General features: G+C 43.7%; 1 protein-coding gene across 4 annotated transcripts in view; it reads right to left on the bottom strand.

Moving 5' to 3' along the window:
- Positions 1-863: 863 nt before the first annotated feature.
- CRTAC1 (cartilage acidic protein 1) overlaps positions 864-21,846 on the bottom strand; it is a 35,380-nt gene continuing 14,397 nt past the window's right edge. The window contains exons 4-16 of one of the 4 annotated variants that reach the window (XR_010068194.1): positions 20,558-20,688; positions 19,291-19,447; positions 18,111-18,245; positions 17,364-17,509; positions 16,760-16,896; positions 16,020-16,102; positions 15,126-15,226; positions 14,829-14,997; positions 13,024-13,172; positions 5,723-5,765; positions 5,367-5,510; positions 2,583-2,672; positions 864-1,565 (exon numbers count right to left, since the gene is read on the bottom strand). Coding sequence is in view for 3 of the 4 variants with exons in the window: in XM_063307000.1 (XP_063163070.1) it covers positions 4,679-4,797; positions 5,367-5,510; positions 5,723-5,765; positions 13,024-13,172; positions 14,829-14,997; positions 15,126-15,226; positions 16,020-16,102; positions 16,760-16,896; positions 17,364-17,509; positions 18,111-18,245; positions 19,291-19,447; positions 20,558-20,688 (1,514 nt within the window). In the remaining variant the exon portion in view is untranslated. Of the gene's footprint in view, positions 1,566-2,582; positions 2,673-3,774; positions 4,798-5,366; positions 5,511-5,700; positions 5,766-13,023; positions 13,173-14,828; positions 14,998-15,125; positions 15,227-16,019; positions 16,103-16,759; positions 16,897-17,363; positions 17,510-18,110; positions 18,246-19,290; positions 19,448-20,557; positions 20,689-21,846 lie in introns of those variants that run through there. The other 3 variants (XM_063307001.1, XM_063307000.1, XM_063307002.1) reach the window with 3 other exon arrangements.

Genomic DNA, 21,846 nt, shown 5'->3' with positions numbered 1-21,846 from the left:
TTGAGACCCTTTTCCCCCAAAATGAGAGAATGATGGCTAAGCACTAAGATGCCAGGAGGGATAGTTATGAGCTTAGAACGAGTCCCTTTTCCATTTAGTAAGGGGAGAGATTGGCTATTAGATGGCCATCTGGCTCCAAATCAGAGATGGACACCTGGATCTTTTGGGTGGCATGTGGCTGCTAGGCCCTTGCAGCCTCTAACATCTCCTACAGCCAGTAACAAACTTCCTTATAATAGCAAGATTTTTTCTAAATTTACTTGGCCAAATAAAATGTAAATACTAGCCTCTGATAGATTTAAAGCACCCATTTTATACTTCCTATTCCAGAAGGCCAAAATGAAGAGAAAGGGTTGAAAAGTCCATCTTGACAGCTTCCAGTTATGTTATCACGTCACTGTCAAGACCCCATGGCCCATGACTCAGCTGCCAGAAATACCTTGAACAAACTGGTTGCCCACCCCTGTCCTCAGCTAACTTTCCAGCTTAACATACAACATCCTATCTTTAAATCATTGCTGAAAGATTCGACCCAAGCTGCCTTTTCTACATGCTCAAAATATATTTGGGACTCTCTAAACTGCTACAATTTGCACTGTGCTGAAGATGGAAGTGTTCCTTTTTAATCATATATAGCCTGGGTTCTTGAAGCTCTCTCTTTCTCTATGTTTTAGGTCTCTTCTGTTAGTTATTAGAGTCAGCTATGTGATAAGATAGATTCATCTTTTATGCAATAACAAATCTTTTTATTCACATAGCAGGAACTAAGTCATTCAGCTGTAAGTGGCAGAATAGCTGTAAAAGCACCTTCAGATCACAGCTTCCTGTACGTTTGCCTTGGAACTAAGAAAGTGCTAGATACCTTAAAACTGCAAGTGGCTGTTTTATTATTGTTCATACAATTTCATCCCATAGCTCCTAGAAACAAAGAAAGCTACCTAATATTGAAGTTGACCATGGGTTCCTTCAATTTGGCATTTTTGTTGTTCTGTCATTCAGTTGCTTCTGACTCTTCAGGATTCAACGGACTTCATTTTGTCACGATTGTCTATCCAGAATGGCAGTGCTTCCTCAGACCTCAGGTGGGAGTTTTCTAGCCATGCAGACTTCATTGTACATATTCAGTTATGGCAATCATGTGAATGGTTAGGAATAAGAAATTAGAGTGAAATGATACATCCCGTCTTCCACAACCTGGTGCACTCCAACTGTGTAGACCAAACTCCCAGAATTCTCAGCAATTCTGGAAAGGCTGGTGTAGTTTGTAGTAACAATATATGCTTCTTCAGCATTGTTTCATGAACCTTTAACAAGCAGCCATTACATTTGGTGCAACAAAGACATATGCAGAGAGAAAGCACCTCTACTTCTTAGGATGTAGCTTGCACTGCAGGGTGAGGCTAACTGGGTTTTCCAACAAGGTGATGTAAGGTCTGCAAACAATGCCTGACCTATTCAAGGCTGCAAGCAGAGATGGTTAAACAGAAGATACCAAATCTTCTAGAGTTGCACCAAGGGTGTTCAAATATCTCGATCTGATTCTACATTACTATGAAGAGAAAGTTCTAAAAAGAATGAAAAAGCAAATTAATCTGTGCTGTCCCCTAACCTACAGGAAAGATGAAGATTTATGTAACAGTAACAGTAGTTAAAAGTGACCCTTTTCATATGTATTGAAAGCTGGTAAAAAGAGAATACCAAATAAATGTATATAAAATATTGAATGTTTTTGTTTCAAAATGGCACCAAATTTGCTCAGGAAAGGACGGCATCTTCCTTGAAATTTTGATTTCCCCCCCTTTTTTAAATATCAAGAAACCCCCCCCCCCCCACTATTTTTTAAAATTTCTTTCTTTCCTTTTTTTTAAAGGATAGACAAACTTGTTCCTGTTAGGTTCAGAAGCAAAAAAAAAAAAACAACCCTCTCAAATATCCCCAGTCCACCATTAAAAAATTATCTCAGCTGCAGCTGAAGTCTCAGTTGTCACTGGAACTGTAACAAAATCTGATCCCAGCATCACTCCTTTCTCCACAGCAGGCAGAAGAGAGAGATGTCTTGACACAGCCCTCCAGGCCACTGCCCAGCCTGCCACTGTGGCTGCATGTCAGATGGAAGGTTGGCCCAGGCTTCCCTACTGACACATGAAGAGCACTGGAAAATGTGCTCATAGGTGGCACTCAGGTATCCAAGAACAGACATCCTTCCACCCCTGCTGAAATGTAAAAAAGGAAGAAGAGGGAAAGATCCTGGAGGATACAGATACTTGTAAGAGAGACTGGGATGCGGGAGAATTCATCTTCTTTCTGGCTTCTCATTTACTCTAAGCTGGAGAAAAACTGGCAGGGTATGATGTTTGCCTCATATTGTAATAAGAGCCCGCCTGGATTTGTGTTTCAATTGAAGTTAGGTAATGTCTGGATCACTATTAATTTTACTTAATTAAGTAATAATAATTTTACCCTATGAGAAAAAAATAAGTGACAGTCTTTTCTTTCAGTAGGGACTAACTGATCATTTTAGAGTTTGCGAAGGAATTCCCAGCCATCAGCTCACATTGGTTGACACCAATAGGAATGCTTACCTCCCCCCTTTTTTTCCTCTGATGTATGGCATGTGCCTTCTGGCCTTTCTTCACGTCACCCTTTACATAGCAGTCATGTTTTCAGCGGATCTAAGTCAGCACAAAATAACTTGTGAATGGAATATGTACTTGTAAACACAAAGCAGAATCCATTGTCTATTGCAACTCCCTTGGCACATGTGCATTGTGTGTTTACAATATAGGTCCCCTACAAAGTGATAGTGTTTACTGTGTAACAAATAGAAGGCATGCTCAGAATGTCTCCTCCTTTGCCTCATAACCATAATGTTTGGTAAAAAGTGTCTTGCCCACATCTAGTTTGTGCTTGTGACAATATATGCTTCTAAATCATGGATAGGAAAACTTTTGGAGATGGAGAAATGACTTGGCCCCCACAGAACACTTCATAAATTGCAGAAGTGGACCAAGTTTGTAGGTGGAGTCACAATACACACAGACATATCACACACATATATGCTCACTCCTGCTGTCTCATTCCCATTTGTGTTCACACAACATCAACATATTCATACACTCCCCAACCCCCACTTCATTCACCAGAGAGGCTCCAGCCTTTCTCCCACCATGAACCTGCTCTGCTCTTAACATGAACTCTGCTCTTCCCAACGTGAAGCTGTTTCTCTGCTGCCACTGGCAGATGGAAAAGAACAAGTTGGAACAAGCTGGCTGAATTTAATTCCTCCCCCCACCCCCAATTCTTGCCATTCAGCTAATGATTATAATGATCATGGCAGAACAAAGTGGGTGGAACTCTATTGGCTGCAGAAAAGGCATTAAAGAGTGCATCTGGTCCACAGGTTGCCTGTACCATGTTTGTTTGTTTATTAGATTTATATCCTGCATTTCCTCCCGGGGCTCAAAGCAGCATGCATAGCATCCCTCCTCCAATTCCACCCCCTGCTCCCAACCTCCTGAAATAGGTTAGGCTGAAAAACAGTGACTGGGCTAAAGTCACCCAGTGAACTTCCATGGCTGTGGACGGATGGACCTGCGTCCCTCTGGTCCTAGTCCAACACCTTAACCACTACACTAACAGGATTCTGTCAGTTCTGCTTGCATATGGTAAAGCAGAGTTTCTACCTTGGGAACCTTCCAAATGCATGGACTTCAATTCCCAGAATTTCTAAGCCAGATTTAACCGTGCTGAAAATCCTAGAATTTGCTATTTACACATCTGGAATGGACTCAAGTTGGAGAGGGCTGTGGTAAAGAAGTAAAAAATACAAATATAGTAGAAATGTTGAAAGGCAAATGGGAAATGTGCTGCTGCAAACTGGAAGCAACTTCTATCAGAGATTCTACCAGGACAGGACTTCTGATCAGCTGTGCAGGGCCCTGTAGAGCAGAATTCAGCAGGACTGGCTGCTTGCTTGTTTTAAAATGAAGTAAAACCCAGAATCTTATGACTGGTTACCCAACTGCCCTTAGACATTCATACGTCTGCCACACAGGAAACAGGCACAAAGCTTAACACTAATTTTCTGGCCAATTTTCTTCTGAATATTAGCAATTATCCGCAATCTCACCCACATCCCAAGCATAGTTGCAAGCATATGCTTGTCAACAGTGTAGAGTTTATTGGTGGTGGTGGTGGTGGGTTGTTAGGGGAGAGTGATACTCCAGTGGAAGATTGTTTATTTAAATTGCAGACAAACCAAGATCCAGGTTTGTAATTGGGCTGCAGGGGAAGAGGAGGAGGAGCATGAGGAAGGATGGGAAACAATTATGTCATAGGCCAAACCAGCAGGCACAGAGTAACTGTATTGATTTTAACCAAGCAAGCAACTACCATCAAGAGCTACCTTCTTGGTTATAGGCGAGCTCCTAAGAAGACGGCCACCATATAGAGGTGACCAGCATTGGTGGCGCATCTGCCCTCTCTGTTTTCTCAGAAAACATGCAAAGGGTGTGTTGCTAGTGCCAGTGTCATCAGCTGGGCTGTACAGTGGATGCCCCACTTCAGTTCATGTTTCCAGGGACAACCATGAGAAAACTGGATGAGAGGATGTGGAGGGAAGGAGGAGAGGGAGGCCAGGTCATCCATAAAGGCTGCTTCTGTCCTTTATTGGCAAGGCTTAAAGTGCATAGGAGTAAAAGCAGAGTCCAAGGCAAAGTGAAAGGAGAGGGGCTGATGGCAAGGTCGAGCCCGGCCAGCTCCCTGAAGAAGGGTATCCACCGAAAAAGGCCACTTGAGCTACACACAGAGAAAAAGAGAAGAAGAAGCAGGAAGGACAGAACGCTTGTTAGTGGCACTTGGCAAGGAGCAGGCCTGCACGGTGAAAGAGGCAGGGCTACATAGAGAAGTCCAGAAATCCCAGCCACCATCCTCTAGCCATGGACCAGCTGATAATATTTGGGAAACAATAGGTAGAAGAAGAGGGAGCACTCTTGTCTCCACCCGCCATTTCCCTTTGGCAAACCACAATTGCCGAATAGCTGCTCAACAATGGGGAGGAGTTTCCAGATGTGTCTGATATCAAATGTCTACTCTGGCCTGGAAAAATCACCTATCATTCTTCTCCGCTGCCTAGCAAGGGTACAGAACAGGAAGTAAACTCTACGTTACCCTCCACAATAATTTGTTATTGAGCTTAGGACCTCATTAGCTAATTTGCTTCCCACTCCAAACATTCCTTCCCTTCATCTGTATACATAACAAAGAACGTCAGAATTTCACTGCCTGACGGTTCCCAATGAATCTCATTAGCTGGCATCGGGAAATCACTCCAGACGGTGCTCTCTTCTACCCATGTCATCACTCACCAACACAAGCAGTGCCGTCCTCATTGGGTTCAAAGCCCCGGTTACAGCGCTTGTTGCTGCGGCAATGGTATCCACCATAAGTGTTGATGCAGATGGGTCTGCCTCTTGGACACACAAAAGGAAATTCTGCACACTCATCCGTGTCTGAGAAGAAAGGAAGCAAGAGCGAGAGAGAGCGAGCGAGCGAGCATGGGGAGTAATAAAAGACAGACTCAGTGCCAGCAGTCTCAGAGATCAGCCACCCTGGTGGTTTCGATACCAAAGAGCTGTCATTCTATGCCATGGAACCCAGTTGTGGGACCCAAGAAATGACACCCCAGGAGCATTCGCTGACCTTCTCTTGCCAGGTGACTCACCAACACAGCGCCCATTCTTGTGCTGAGAGAATCCTTGGCCACACTATGAGAGAAAAAGGGGAATATGTCATCAGTAGACCATTAGTTCTTAATCTCACTTCTGTCGTACCTATTTTGAGGGATTTATTCTGCAATTTGTGTGGTTGCAGTTTCTGCCTCAGACCACACTGTACTATCTAACATACAGCTCCAAATCTTGAGCTTTTTTTGTTATAGTATCAGTTTTGAGAAGTATACACAGTGAAGTTTCTGTATGATTTATTTACAACTACAGAGGAGGAAAGTGAGCCAGACAAAATTGCCCTAAAACTGCAGAGCTGGAGGAAAACACATTCTGTTACCGGTCTGGGGACAAAGCGCCATTGGGAAATTGCATTCACAACTTTCTAGGAAGAATATCACACCAAGCCCTTCCACTGGCTGGAGAAGGAGTAGCTGCAGCGAACTTCCTGCAAGAAAGAACACCACACTCCTGCCGGTTTGGCCCGTGACCCTCCAACTATGAGTTACCTTGGGCTGCCAAAGTGAGCAGCTGTTGAGTGTTAGAAGAAGGACCCTTGGCAGCATTCATCAGAATAATGAAAGCAGCATTGCAGCATCACACGGCAAGCTCTGTCTGTTTAGGTTGTGTGTGTGACATCACAACATATGTAGAAAAAAAGTGGGAGGCTTGCACTGCAATACCATGATGCTGCTTGCATTACTCTGAGCCCCCTTACTGTCCTGCCCCTCTGCAACTGCTGAGGAGCACTACTAAGTCAGTTGCAACATCTCTATCCAAGAAAGAAAGATCAGCTTGATCACACCTGGATGTCAGTTCCTCTACCTTTTCCTTCCATTTCCCTTCTCTTGTGCATTATGTGTTTTACATTTATAAACCTGAAGGTGAGGCCTTTCATTTTCTTTATGGATGTGAATTGTCTTGGGGGACAAACAAAAGGACTAGTATTATAATAATGCAATGCAATGCAATGCAATGCAATAATTTTTATGTGCATAATTTGTTCTCTTTCTGAAAATGGAGAAGATAGTTGCAGAATTATTTTTCTCTTCAAATTCTCTGCCATCCCACGCTTTTTGTCCTTTTGTCAGCATATACTTTCTTACTGGTCATCCCACTGCCTACAGTAAGCTACAGAGGAACTTAAATGTCCAACCCCCTCCTGTTTCTACTGACCCTGGAATCAATGGCTACAGTTACAATTAAATTACAGCCAAATTATTCAATCCAAAGCCCTCTGTTTGCAAAGCATATTTAGAGCCTTTGTGCATGCAGCCTTCTTTATTCACTGCATTGGAAAAGTGAATTCTCTTGTGCAATAAATGCAGAAGCCCAGTGCTTCCTCTGTATCAGCAAAGTTTCCATATGGAAACCAGGGCGCACAGTAGATTTCTGGATAAGGGTATGACAAGAGGCAGCCGCAAGAGAATAATCCGCAGTGGGCAAGTATCAGCCATTGCAAATCTGAATCTCTTCACTGTTTACTGATGAATGTAGTTGAGAACTCACAATACAGCATTTGCAAATGGGAAGGTTCTGTAATTATTATTATATACACAATGTGAAATCACAGCTGCCAATTCTTTAGCTAGTGTTGGCCTTCATTCTCATCAACCTGTTCCCAAGAACCCAGCATGTTAGAATGTATCCGTGCAGTATATCTGCAGATCCAAGCAGTGTGGCCTTTAGTAATTGCAAGATGGAAATTTTGTCAATGCACAGGTTTTCTAAGTGCCATCCAAGGTTTTTTTGGTACGCCACCCAGTGTGCCAATAACCACTGGGACCATCATGGCCGGTTTATGCCATACTCCATCAACTTTGATTTTCACATCTTGATACTTTGTGATCTCCAGTTCTTCTATTCCCTGGTATTGCCACATCAATTATCCACACTTTCTTCTTTTCAACCACAGTTAAACCTGGTGTGTTATGTGTCAAGACTTTATCAGTTTGTATTTGGAAATCCCACAATATTTTAACCTCCTCATTTTTGACTACTTTTTCAACTATATGTTCCCACCAATTTTTCATTACTGGCACATGATAATTTTTACAGATGTTTCAGTGAATCATTTTGGTGACTGTGTTATATCATTGTTTATAATCAGTTTGTGTGATCTTCTTACATGAACTGAGTATATGATCTACTGTTTATTCTGCTTCCTTGCACAATCTGCACTTTGAATCATTTGATCATTTTTTAATTCTGGCCTTGACTGCATTAGTTCGAATAGCTTGCTCTTGAGCAGTCAAAATCAGAATAATGTAATAAAAACCTTCATTTCTTTTTTTAATGTTCCAGTTGTAAGCCATTGCCAGGTTTTATCCTTATGTACTTTCCCCTCAATCTTTTGTAGAAATTGACCATGTAATGCTTTTCTTTTCCAACATTCTGTTCATGTTTTTATTACATTATTTCAATATTCGTATTTTGTTTCCTGTACATTTGGCAAGTTCCAATTTTTAACTTGCATCAATGCTTGTTCTTGGCTGTCTTTTACATAATCAGCCAATGCATGATTTTCTTCTTCAACAGTTCGTTTGACTTGAAGTAAACTTCTGCCTCCATTTCTGTGGGGCCGGTATAATCTATCAATATCACTATGGTGATGTAATGCATAGTGAATAGTCATTAATTTTCTTGTTTTCGGTCCAAGCTGTCCAGTTCAGCTTGTGTCCAGTTAATAATTCCAGCAGTGTGTCATATCACAGGTATGGCCCAGGTATTGATGGCTTTGATGGAGTTTCTACCATTCAATTTTGTCTTTAGCAGTTTTCTTACTCTTTGGATGTATTCTTTACTAATCACATTTTTAACTTGTCCATGCTTGATGTTATCCAACTGTAAAATGCCCAGATACTTGTAGGTTTCATCCTGATGGCTCCTGATGGCTTGGCCATTCGGCATTTCAATTCCTTTACTGTTCATGATTTTGCCCTGATTTATTGCTACTGTAGCACATTTCTCTAGCCAAATTCCATGGCTATATCTGTGCTAAAAATTCTTACAGTATTTGTCAATGACTGGATTTCGATTTCTGATTTTCCATAAAGCTTCAGATCATTCATATAAAGCAAATGTGAGATTTTATTAGCATTTTTTGTTGTTTGATAACCAAGATTTGTTTTCTTCAAAATCATTGAAAGTGGAATCATAGCAATGACAAATAATAAAGGCGATAATGAGTCACCTTGGAAGATGCCTCTCCTAATGTTGACAAGCCCATATTTTTCATTTCCAACCACCAATTCTGTCTTCCACTGCTTCATTATTTTTTCTATAAACATTCTAATGTTTTTACTGACACCAGTTGTTTCCAAACATTTTATGATCCAGCTATGTGGTAATGAATCAAACGCCTTTTTATGATCAATCCAGACCACATGTAAATCTATTATTATTGTTATTGGATTTATTATAGCTGCCCCACTCCAAAAGACTTTGCAGATTCATACCCAATCTTTTCATTGTAAAGATGGCACGTTCAAATTCTGTTTCCAAATTTCAGCAGTCCTTTCCTAGTAAACTCCATTATCTCATTGTAGGCAACATCCAATATACTATTTTGAACAATCAAAAACAAACCACAAAGTATAACAGCCCAGACAAAACAGTTGTAACAATACAAAAACCATGACAGGGGCTCCATTAACATATTAACCCAGGCCTGGGAGCAGAGCCAGGTCTTGAGCCTTCTGGAATCCTAAGAGAGTAGGTGCCATACATATCTCTAGGAGGATGCTATTCCAGAGGGCAGGGGCAGCAACAGAGAAGGCATGGTTCCTTGGTTCCACAATGTGACACTGTTTAACTGAAGGGACCTGGAGTGCATCCACTCTGCCTGAACATAACCAGGCCCTGTGTCATGAAGGGCTTTATAGGTGATGACCAGCACCTTGAACTGCACCTGGAAACCAATGGGTAGCCAATGCAGCTTGTGTAGCAACATTGACATATGAGTGTAACAAGAAGTGCTTGCACCACTATGCTTTACAAATATACAGCTATAGCTTCCAGAGGGACTTCAAGGGCAGCTCCATGTAGAGTGCATTGCAATAGTCCAGTTGCACAGTGATTAGAACATGAGTGAGCATCTGAAGGGTCTCTTGGTCAAGGAAAGGGCTCAACTGATGCACAAGATGAACCAGTGCAAAGGCCTCCTGGCCACAGTTGCCACCTGCTCTTTGAGCAGTAGCTGCGAATTCAGGAGTACCTCCAAGTTGCACACCAGTCCCAAAATGGGGAAGTGTAACCCTATCCAGCCCCATCTAAGACCAGCAGTGAAAATGTCCCCAACCCTGGGAGCCAGGACAGCCACAGCCACTCGGTCTTGTGAGGACTGAACCAAAGTCTATTCCTCCCATCCAGACCCCTGAACAATTTATGCTTTCCTGGCTGCATATTTTATGAACAGTGCATCTGAAAGAGAAGAACAAAAACCTGAAGATTTTGTTAATACTGCAGATTCCTACCCAATCATTTCATTATAGAGATGGCACATTCAAATTCTGTTTCCAAATTTCAGCAGTCCTTTATTAGTAAACTCCATTATCCCATTGTAGGCAGCTGAACAATTAGAGCAGTGAAAAGATAAATGTACACTGAATTTTTCACGAGAAGTAACTGCAGCAATCTAGCTGTAGCCACAGCTGAAAAGGGAAGGTAGTTGAGAAGATGGTTGTGCAGCAGCTTATAAGCATCCTGGAGGAAAAGGATTATCTGGACCCCTTTCAGTCAGGATCCAGACCTGGATATGGGACTGAAATGGCATTGTTTGCCTTTTTGGATGACCTCTGGTGGGAGTAAGATAGAGCAGTGCATCCATCCTTGCTCTTCTTGACCTCTTGGTGGCTTTTGATACCATCAACCATGGTATTTCTCTGAAGGTCAGAAGTCTCTCTGTAGTAGTTTTCTTTGTTTCATACCTTTTTAGTTTCCTTTTCTTTCTTCGTAGATTTTTTTGTTTCATGCTTTTTAGATTTTACTGAGATGTTAAAAATTTTAATATAGTTTTTTTTTAAAAAAACATGGTATTTTTCTGGATCAGCTTTTGGGGTTGGGAGTGGGTGGTGTTGTGTTGATTCTTTTCCTTCCTTCCTCTGGGGCCAGTTCCAGTTGGTGTTGACTGGGGGGAGAGGTCCCACTCTCAGCTGCTCCTTTGTGGGGTACTGCAGGGTTTGGTACTTTATCTGCTCCTGTTTAACATCTACGTGAAGCTGCTGGGTGAGGTTATCCAATGGCACAGAGTGAAGTACCATCAGCATGCTGATAATATCCAGCTTAACATCTCCACCCCAGGCCAATTAAGTGATGCTGTGGAGGTCCTGCCTCGGTGTCTGGAGGCTGTGGGAGTTCGGGTAAGTAACAACAGGCTTCAGCTTTACCCAAGCAAGACTGAGTGGCTTTGGGTGTTGAGACCCCCTGGCTCTACGGACTTTACACCTCTTGTTTTGGAGGGAGCTGCACTAACCCAAACTGTGCCCAGTTTCGGAGTCCTTCTTGGCTCATGATCCTGTTTGAGAAACAGGTGGCAGCTGTGGCCAGGAGGGCTTTTGCTCAACTACATGGTGTACTCCAGTTGCATCTGTTCTTGAACTGGGAGACCCTGCCTTGGTCACCTCCCATATGGATTACTTCAATGCGCTCTACATGGGGCTGCCCTTGAAGAGTATTTGAAAGCTTCAGCTGCTGCAAAATGCTGCTGTGTGGGCAATTATGGGCACCCCTCAATCAGTGCATGTTACACCTCTGCTCTGCAGGCTGCGTTGGTTGCCAGTTTCTTTCCAGTTTCAATTCAAGTTGCTGGTGATGACCTATAAGGCCCTTCATGGTATGGGACTTGGTTATTTGAGGGACCGCTTCTCTCCAATCACATCTGCCTGTCCCATCAGGTCTGGCATGAGGGACATGCTCAAGGTCCCATCAGCCAGGGAGTGTTGTCTGGCAGGGACCAGAAAGACAGCCTTTTCTGTCATGGCTCCCATCAGCCTGATGTCGTGGAACATCATCATCCCAGAGATCAGACTGGCCCCAACCCTGCTGACTTTTCACAAGGCCCTGAAAATATGAATTTGCCAATGGGTGTGGGAACCCAGGAGTGTGGTAGAGGCTGTGCAGTGGCTGTACTGACTGTTATGGATGGATGTGACTACCTCAGCTATGAATTTTGCTATATGGTTTTTGTATGGTTTTATATTGTTTTTAAATTGCTGTAGTGTTTTGGTGTTTTTAATATTGTTTTAAATTGTTTGTGAGCTCCCCAGAGTCATATATTGAGAAAAATGAATAACTAATAAAAAGTATCATTGCACAACTGTCTAACACTGACAGTTTGGCCATTCCTTACCTGCTAGTGCATTTTTAACACTGAAAGCCACTTTGCTGCCAATAGCAAATTTTGTAGCAATATCACCATTATTGCAGTCCCCTTAGCTATATTATACCCTTGAACTTCTCTGTTCACTTTTAATGTTGCTGTCACAATTCAGAGAGTCCTAGACTTGCACAGATGAAGTTACCTAGTTGGGTAATGAAATAACAGCAAGCAAACTACCAAGCTCAAGAGAGCACCAAGAACTCCACAGATCAACCCTGAGCTACAGATGTTCTCTTCTGTTGGACTAGAGAAACTGGCCCACTGAAAGAGAATAGATGTCAAGAACTTTGGAAAAGGAGGTGATTGAAAAGAGCAAGAAAGACCAAAGAAGGGACACTAAATTTGTTAGATCAGCCTGACAGTCCTTGTTGAAGCATTACATTTCCAGGTGCAACCTTCCTAGAATAATACTGTAGCTGCATATATCTGAACATACAAGTTTAGTGTACGAACAAAATTAACAATTGTAGGCAATAGCATCAGTTGCATCCTCTGACATCTGCCTTTCTTTTATCCAAATACCTTCCTTTCTTACTAGAAGCAGCTCCTGTTCAGCCAGTTACATCTTCCCCTGAGATACTAGGCCTGTAAGAAAGTCATACAAACCAACACTCCTACCTTTCTGTCCCAATGTTCCTGGGTCTTTTTCTTTTCCCACTGGGAGTCAATATTCCACAATCCTGGATCTCTGGATATCTTATTTAACTATTTTTGGAACGTGAAATTGGGTGGAAAATCACTCTCTTTTATTTTATTTTATTATTTTAAAATGATTGTTATAGTTCTGCTAAACAAGCATGCTGATATTGGTATCTTGTTTCTTGGGACCCATTTAGCTTCATTGCTTTCATTATGTGGGAAATGGGTTGATATTCCTTACACTGAAAGCCCAACTTAAATTAGCTTAATTGTGAAGCTTACCTCAAGAGGAGGTATAATGGTGGGTGACCCTGATGTGTCCTGGGGATAGAGAATTTCCAGTACAGAATTGGTCTCAGTGCTCACTACAGCCCGGCTGATAAACTTGCCATCTGGCCAAGTCACTTCCAGGCTGCTGGGCTCATCCTGCCCTACAAGGAAGAAGCACAAGGAATTGCTGAGTAATGGAGAAAACTGCAGCCAACATAAAAAGAGAGAATGGCTATTAAAAACCACTCTTCCTTCATGTTCATGCTTAGTTTTCCTCCTCCCATATTTTAATAGCTGCTCCCAACAGAGATGAAAGAACTTGAGATGTGATGGGGTTGTAGCCTTCCATCTACCACACTGTGCCAAGACCAGCAGGAATGTGGAATGTTTGGGCACATAGGACCTTTGAATTTCTGAGCTACTTGGCTTCACTTACAGCCCTGTCTAACCTGGCAATGCCCCACTAAACCAAGCCACCTTAAGGATGCAGAAGAGTAATGAGGTGTGGAGAAATGCAATGCCTTCTGCAGAAACAGCTGGAGGAGCAAACTCTGCTCTTTGGGAATGCAAATTACTATTAACACCCTTTATACTCTTGATGATATATTAGCTATAGTTAATACAAAAGACTATAAAATGAGCTTGCTAAATATTTCCAAAGAAACGGGTTATGGTCTGGCAATAGGCTTTATTGCAGCAGTGGTTTAGTATCCGTGGATCCCTGGAAATGTAGGGGGGCCCTAGAGCCCTTCAAAAACTTGCTGCCGAATTGGCAGTTTTAATGTGATAGAATTGGGGAATCATCTAAAAATATGAGTAACCATATTAACTGTCTTAGTTCTCACCACACCTACTTGGGGGGACAGACCGTGTGGCCTTTGGTCTGTGAAAGGCTGTGCACTGCTGCTTTATTGTAAGGTAGATTCTTCAGTATGCTTGATAGACCTTAATAGAATTGGAGGAATGCAAGGGTGAGGCCCTGAACTAAAAATTTTTGAAGGAGTAGAATGATAAGGATATAAGTTAGTGAAAGGTCAGAAGTGATGTTGTATCTAGTTTGCAGTGGTTCTGGCAAAGTTTGGGGAGTATTAGGAGGGATGAGAGATAAGGAAGATCCATAAGAAACTAAAAAGAAAACAAAAAACAAAGTCCATATTAAGGCAATGCCTTTCTTAGGCTAAGTTAAGATTTAGAAAATAGCATGCAAGCTTTTTTGTTTTCCAGAACTCTAAATTATCCAGAAAATAAAAAAAAGCCGTGGGGAACGGAGTGGGGAAATATTAACTGAAGTTTGCTGATAACCGACTCATGTTTGCAACAATTTCAGGCTCGTACGCAGACATGATACTTGGATCCTATCACATACAGAGGTGGTGTTAGGTTGCACCAGGCTTCTCTCTCTCAAATTTGGTTTGCAAGAAGAAACAAGCAAGTAATAATTAGTACCAGGTAGTCCCCGGGTTAAGAATGGTCTGGGCTAAGGATGACCCATAGTTAAGAACGGCGCCTATTGTAGCAAAATTTGAGTTAAATACAAAAATTCAAGTTCAATACAAAATGATTCACGTTAAATAAACAACAGTTCAAGTTAATTACACAATACTACTTATACAGTATTATACAATAATACTGTTCCAGCTTACATACAAATTTGACTTAAGGACAGACCTTGGAACAGAACTTGTTCTTAACCCGGGGACTATCGTACCGTACCGTGCTGTATATTATTGGGCTGGTTGGCAGAATGGCTAGGGCAAAGGAGACCTGGGACCACACACCACTCTGCATTCCAAGCTCTGCCTCTACTCCTCACTCACCCAGGCCGAAATGGGCAACAGGCTCCATCTCACACAAGTACCCAGACCCTCCATCAATGATGCGCAGATGGGCACCACTGTGCCGTGTGAACAGCGCCACTTTAGCACCACGAGCAAATGCCCCAAAGCGTGTACGTGGAATCACCCGCAGCCAGTTGTTGCCAGCACCCTGTGGAGATGGACAGACAGACTCAGCCAAAGGATGAAGTGGTCATGGAACTGAGGAAGGACTTTCATGCTTGTTGACGTGTAGATTTGATTTTAAACATGTTAAGAGAGGTACCTTTCTAAACCCACCTCATTGACTTTGAAGACTGAGAGTGGCTGTGCCATGGATTCGCCATGTGAAAGAACCAAATCCAGCTTCCCATCACCATCAAAATCTACTACCACACCTCCTAAAATGATATAATCTCAGTAAGGACATGTATCTTTGGTCGTCATTTTTGTGAAAGGGCCACATTACTTAGTGGCAATATTGAATGATATGATGCCCAACATGAGAAAATCAGAATATAGTTACTTCATCTCTGCCCTTGATTCCATTCAATTTCCCTGCAATGGTGTTTTCTGTGTCTCTTTACTCCATAGGCACCTTTTCTTTCTAGTGCCAAATCCTTTATTAATAAGAGCCCTTTCTCCTACTGATATTCAGGAATTAAGTCTCCTGGCTTTTGACAGGAATCATGCACAACGGTCACTCTTTTCTTCCTTCATATACTTTAAGAGGCAACCAATCATGGGAACAACTCATAGGCCTTGGGTTCAGACCACATGGATGTTTTGTCTCTGAGCCTAAAACAAATAATTGTGCTCTTGTTATGGTGCATCACAGAACCCAGGTGGCAAAATCTGCCAATCTCTCCCTTTCTCCCTCAAACACCTGCAGTATTTGCATATGTTCATTGAGTGTTTACAAAACACAGATCCCATGCAAATGTATTGTATAAATACACTATTATATAAAACCATTACACTCAGAATCTGACATTTCCTAATTGCCACTGCCCAGCAACCTAGATATCTAGATTTCCCTGGCACAGAGAGGGTCACTGATACACAATTCATCATTGGCAGAAGGTCTGTCCCTACCATTACCAATAGGTTACAGCAACCTCTTTTATATCTGTTTTATTCTTGCTAAGTGATGCATGATAATCATGCTCCACAAAAGACATGACAATGATTCACCTGTGCCACGCCCCTCTGGTTCCACAGCATCACCAGGGTTTAGTTCTTCAATAGCTGGGTCGGCATGTTCTCGGCGGATAACCCTGCAGAAGAAAAAGTCTGTAGCATTGAATGTTGTCCTCCCAGAACAGGGCCTTAATTTTACAAGCCTATTTCTGGTGTCACCACCCTGTATTCACAGCCTGCTTTTGCCACTGTTCTTTTCTCCAGAAGAGACCTTGCACAGTTGCAAAATGATAAATTTGGCACGGACTCCCTAGACTTGCCATATGCTGCTGCTATCACTTTATTAGTCAGAGAAATGTAAGCAACTCTGTTTAACAAGCCATTGATTGCCTACAATTAATGGGAACTGTGCATAAGTGCTAATTAGTGAAAGCCAGAACCTCCAGGGATGTGGTCTAGGCAGAACAGACTGCTGCATCAGTAGTGAGATAGTCACAACACTGTCAGCTGTATAAAGAGTGGCTGGAACTGAATGGGGCCCTTTCCATTCTGGTGGAACCATTTCACTCCTGTGGATTATGACACATGAGAGTAAATGGCACTGTATAATGGTTCAAGAATTATCCCTCCCAGCTCTCTCATGTCATGTTTTTGGTTAGCATGCAGAGCTCTTTAAAGATGTGACGATTTCCACCAGACTCTGCTGCTGGGAAACCTTTCCTCCAGTGCCCAGGGCCAAGCAAGATGGGGAGCCCACTGCCCCAGCCTCTGGTGGCCATGTGGCTCTCACCCACCGGAAGAGGCGGTTGGCAGATGAGCCACGATACGCGATGTTGTTGAAGAAGACCTCCAATTCCTGGTCATTGTCAAAATCAGCAGCGATGACGGTGCGGACAGGTGATGGCATGGACAGTTTGGGCGTGGCAATGTCCTGGGGGAAGGACGGGGATTAGTGGGGCAGGGCTTGGGCTTCAGCAGGACCAAGAAGAAGTAAAGATTAGGAATAGACTTAGGCGACTGGAGACGTTGTTGCTGGGCTGAAAAGTAGGGAGCTAATAAAGTTGCAGCAGGAGAGAGTAAAAGACTATATAGTTTCATGGAAAGAGTGTTCTTCTGCTGATGGGTAGAAACCAAGATGAGGAAAATACTGCCAGATCTACATTGCAGGAATAATGACCATCCTTGAGCTGTGAGATAATCTTTCAAAATAAGGAATTTCTGGTCATCCAACTGGGGTAGAGACATCAGTCTCTTTGGTGATTGGATCTAATCTATGTGCTCCATTCTTTCTTACATTATTTCATTACTGGAGTCCCCACATTCCCTTTCCCTGCTCAGAGCCCAGGACATTGCAGACATATGCCGGTTTTGGACTTCCCTTTTCCAGATGGCACTTACCCGGAAGCGGATACGCCCACCTGCATTAATCTGCAGATAGAGCCGGTGTGGTCCATTCCAGTTACCATAGATTAGGTCAACTTTGCCATCACGGTTGAAGTCAGCCAGTGCCACTCCACGACCATGCTGGTAGGGATCATCCAAGCCTACAGAGGATGACAGGGAAGTCAGCAGGATGAACATTCCCATGTATTATACTAAACTGAATCTTCTGCTGCTGTGGGGCTCAAGGAATTCAGGCTCCATAGTGGTGGAGGACAGAAGAGGGTTTTCTGGCACTTAGTGCTCCTCACTGAACCTGCCAGCGAAAACAAGGCCAGGGACAAAAAGAACTACAGGTTGTGTGGTATGGCTAGTTGAGTAGGTAACTGAGGGACTGGAAGTCTGCTATTTCACCCCACCCCCAGGCCAGATCTCCTCCTCTCCTTGTAGCCAATGTGTTCCTATTCCCTTGATGACATGGAAGGAATGTTTCTAAAGAGAATAGGTGTCATCAGCAGCATGGCAGTGATGGATGCCAGCCTGACATCTCGTTAAACTCCAGTGATCATCAGCCAGACGCTAAATAACTGGTGGCCGAGCCTGGGTGCACTTATTATCCCCCTCCTTTCCCAGGAGCAGGCAGGGTGTGATAGGGAAAAAAGAAATCTCAACTCTATTAGGATTTAGAGTGTCCAGCAGCTACATAATCATTTTCATCTAATAACACATGTCCCCCAAACACACTCACCCCGGCTGCATACTCACCAGTACTGGGTGCTACATCTATGAAGGTACCGTCACCCTGGTTCTGAAAGAGGAAGTTGGCTCCGTTCTCATTATCACAAAATATGTCAGAGGCAGCTTCACTGAGAATGGGACCCACCGCTATGCCCCGACCCCCTGGGAACAAGAGGAGTGAAAGCTCCAGAGCATCCCCAATCAGCTGCTCCCTGTGAAGTAGGTAGATGCACTGGGAATAAATTCTAGCTGGAATATAAGATCAAAACAGCCCCACCAGTGGATTCATTCTCCTTTGTCCCATCTCTATTAATCCTATGAATTGATGAACACTGAAATTCACTGTAAGCTTGGTGGTCACTTTTTATCATCAAGTTCCACAACACCTGCATAACTATTTGGTGAGAATTCAGTGCCATAGAGACCAAATGCAGATCCAAGACCTCTTAAGTGGGATGGGACTAGAATCATAGACTGGTCCAATATAGTGTGAGGCAAGTTTTCTCTCCAACTCAGAGGTCTGGTTTCTGGTAGCCACAACCAAGCTGGTGACTACCATTGCATTGCCCTAAAGCCCCAAATATTTATTTTATTTATTTATTCCGCCTTTATTATTTTTATAAATAACCCAAGGTGGCAAACATACCTAATACTCCTTCCTCCTCCGGTTTTTCCCCACAACAGCAACCCTGCGAGGTAAGTTGGGCTGAGAGAGAGTGACTGGCCCAAGGTCACCCAGCTGGCTTTCATGCCTAAGAACTCTCAGCCTCCTGATTGCTAGCCCAGCTAGAATATGCTGTTATGCTGGGCATTGTAGGGTTTTAAGAAACGTCCAATGGAAGCTACTGAATCAAAATGGTATCCATCATAGATAACTTCCACTTTTTTCCTGCTGGAAGCCATTTTATTTTTTCCACAATGCAATATGGAGAATTGCAGGAAAAACAAAAGTAGGCTGCTGTTCAGAGGACATGCTATCATGGAAAAAAACATAAATGACACTTTATGGCACCAGAAGATAATTTATTTTGAAACTTAGGGAAACACAACGAAAGAAAAGCCCCCGGGGGGCACTTCATAAGAGGTCCTTCAAACCTGGAGCTCATTCTGATCAAAGGCCTCCCCAGTTTATATCCTCAGGTTTGCTTACTGTCCTCTTCAACCCTCCTATGTTGAGCTAGCACATAACCCTCTGCTTCCCTCATACCTGTGAATTTATTGACTCCAGCATCCGCAGCCACATCATTCAGTGCCACAATGCCACGCTCTAGGTCACTGGCAGCTGTATCCATCTCAATGAGGGCATGAGGACCAACCCTTCCATTGGCATAGTTAGCTATGTAAATGGAATAGCGGCCAGACCCCTGCAGGAAGGAAGTGTCCTAACAGTCAGGAATCACGCTGAGACGAGGAGTAGGTCTCTAGTGTTTATTACTGCTACATAAACAGAATCCTAACAAACTGAAGAAGCGTGGGAAAAACCCAGACAGATAAACCCCGAAAGTTAAGGCAGGTCTGATCTGTGTCTCTTTGAATGGCTGCTTAATTCCTCAGTACTACGCATGCGTTTTCCCCCCTGGATAGAGGCCCCCTCCTGCTCGCCATCAGTACTCATGACAGGAAGGGAGTGGAACCATTGAGAACAGAAGCTCCAATGAAGCATTCCCATCTATCCCCCACATGTGGACACAATGGCTAGATTCACACAACACGCAACCCCCCCAAACCAGATGAACAAAACACAATTCCTATGTCCCTGTATTCATATTTTATGCCCAAATAAACTGTGATGGTGATGTAACTCAGTGATCTGATTCGTATAATAAAATGGCTGAGTTCCCAAAACACACTGAGTCGCAAAGGACCCAAGCCCATAGTCTGGCACATTGTGTGAGCGCATCCAACGGATAGCAGGTCCACACCTGTGGTAAGGATGAGTCTGGTATGGAAAAGCCATGCCAGACTCTTGAGCACACTAGCAGAAACAGTCCAGCCAGACACGGTTGCTTTCTTCCCCTTGCTAGGGCGCTTCCAAAAGGAACATGCCAGGCCTTTGCGTGCCTGTGTTTGCCCCAGGCTTCTTTGTCAGCCACCATCTGCCCCCTTTTCTTCTCCCATGGCACCCTGATTTAGCAATAATCATTGGAAAACAAACCATGCAAGGTAGAGAGAGAAGAAAATGCAGGTGACAGGGGCATAAATCACCCAGACAGGCGGTGTTTATCAGCAGCAAGGCACTCGCCTGGCACTGCAGCCCCTGATGGGAGTCCTGACAGCTGTGGGGGAGGGGGCAGAGCCTGGTCACAGAGGGGCTTGGTGGAGAACACGGCCTCTCCAAACATGTTTTCTCTCTTTATGCAGCTTAGATGATTCCTCTTCAGTTCCCACCTGCCCTCTTCCACATATGTGCCAGAGACCAGTCATTCTGAAATGACAGCCCCAGCAATCCCATCTCATCCTGCCCATGCACTCACCAGCCTGTCCACGCATGCCACAGAACGCCCAGCAAACCGGCTTGCCACACCCCGATTCACCTCATCACTCAAGATGTCCTCCCAGTGCCCGTTGCGGAACTTGAACAGTTTATCTGTATAGGTGGCTACACCTGGGGAGGAGAGAGAGGACATCAAGCATCTTATGGCCCCAGGCCGTACTCCATGCGAGCTCCTTCTCTTGTCAAAGATAGGGAACCAGGCAGAGCAGTGCTTTCTCCGGAACCTTAACCATGTCCTTAGGTAAAAGGGCTCTAAGATTCCGGTGCTCAGAGGTGGAAAGATTTGGCATAACCCCTTCCTGAAACAACACAGTTGCACTGTGCAGATGTGAAATCTGTATGTACTGTATATGAAGATTGTGTATGTGGCCATCAAACAATCCCCACCCCAGCCCATCACCACAAATGGAATCCTTCTTTACCTCATCTGCTTTGAGTGCCTGGTTCCTGATCGTCAGCTTTTGCAGCTTCTCCACTCCAGTGCCCTCACTCAGTGAATGTCTAATTGCTAGCCAGTATGCGGGGCTGTGACTGGGACTGTACTACCATGAATGCAGCAACCCCAGCAAAGCTTAAGGGTTGGTAAGGGAGGTCCAGAAGAATATACTCATTAAGGGAAAATGTGCCAAAGCAGCACGGAGCCATGTACATCATAAAGGGAAAAGGGAAAAGAAAAAATCGATGGCCAGATCTCGACACCAGGAGTAATGTGAATGGCTGATTTAAGGAGTGGGAGTCTTTGGCAGCTGCAAAGCAGTAATTAGGTGTGTCAGGAAGACAGATAAGCAGAACCAAGAGCAGCTCGATGAAGCAGGTAAAGGGCCCAGCCCAACCCTGGAAGCAGCAGGGACCCGGCAGTGTTTTTTTTCTAGGGAGAAGGCTACAGAGCCCCAGAGAGGGGCTTTGAGCAAAAGTACAGAAGTAGAGTGGGACGAAAGCCGATCGTCATTCCAGGGTTATCACAAGCTATACAGCAACAAACTAGAAGCAGCCAAAATCCAGCATGGAATCTTAACAGAAAAGCCAGTGGTCAAGCAACATTTCCCAGAAATTCCCAGAAACCCACCTGAAGCCAAGAGGAGAAAAGGGGCCTGTTATTCTGACTGCAATTTCTATTAAACCTTAAGCAAGGGCTAGGCCTTAGGATTGGGCTGGCAGGTCACAGACTTGAACTAGCTCTACATATGTGACTTTGGCAAGAGCATACAGTGAAGGGGTCTAGTTAGACAATCATCTTCCCAAAGGAAAAAGATAATGGCAGCAGAATCA

This window comes from Candoia aspera, chromosome 6 (genome assembly GCF_035149785.1).
Source record: "Candoia aspera isolate rCanAsp1 chromosome 6, rCanAsp1.hap2, whole genome shotgun sequence".
Taxonomy (NCBI): domain Eukaryota; kingdom Metazoa; phylum Chordata; class Lepidosauria; order Squamata; family Boidae; genus Candoia; species Candoia aspera.
Note: the sequence above shows the minus strand (reverse complement) of the source record. Positions and strands in the feature narration are given on the sequence as shown.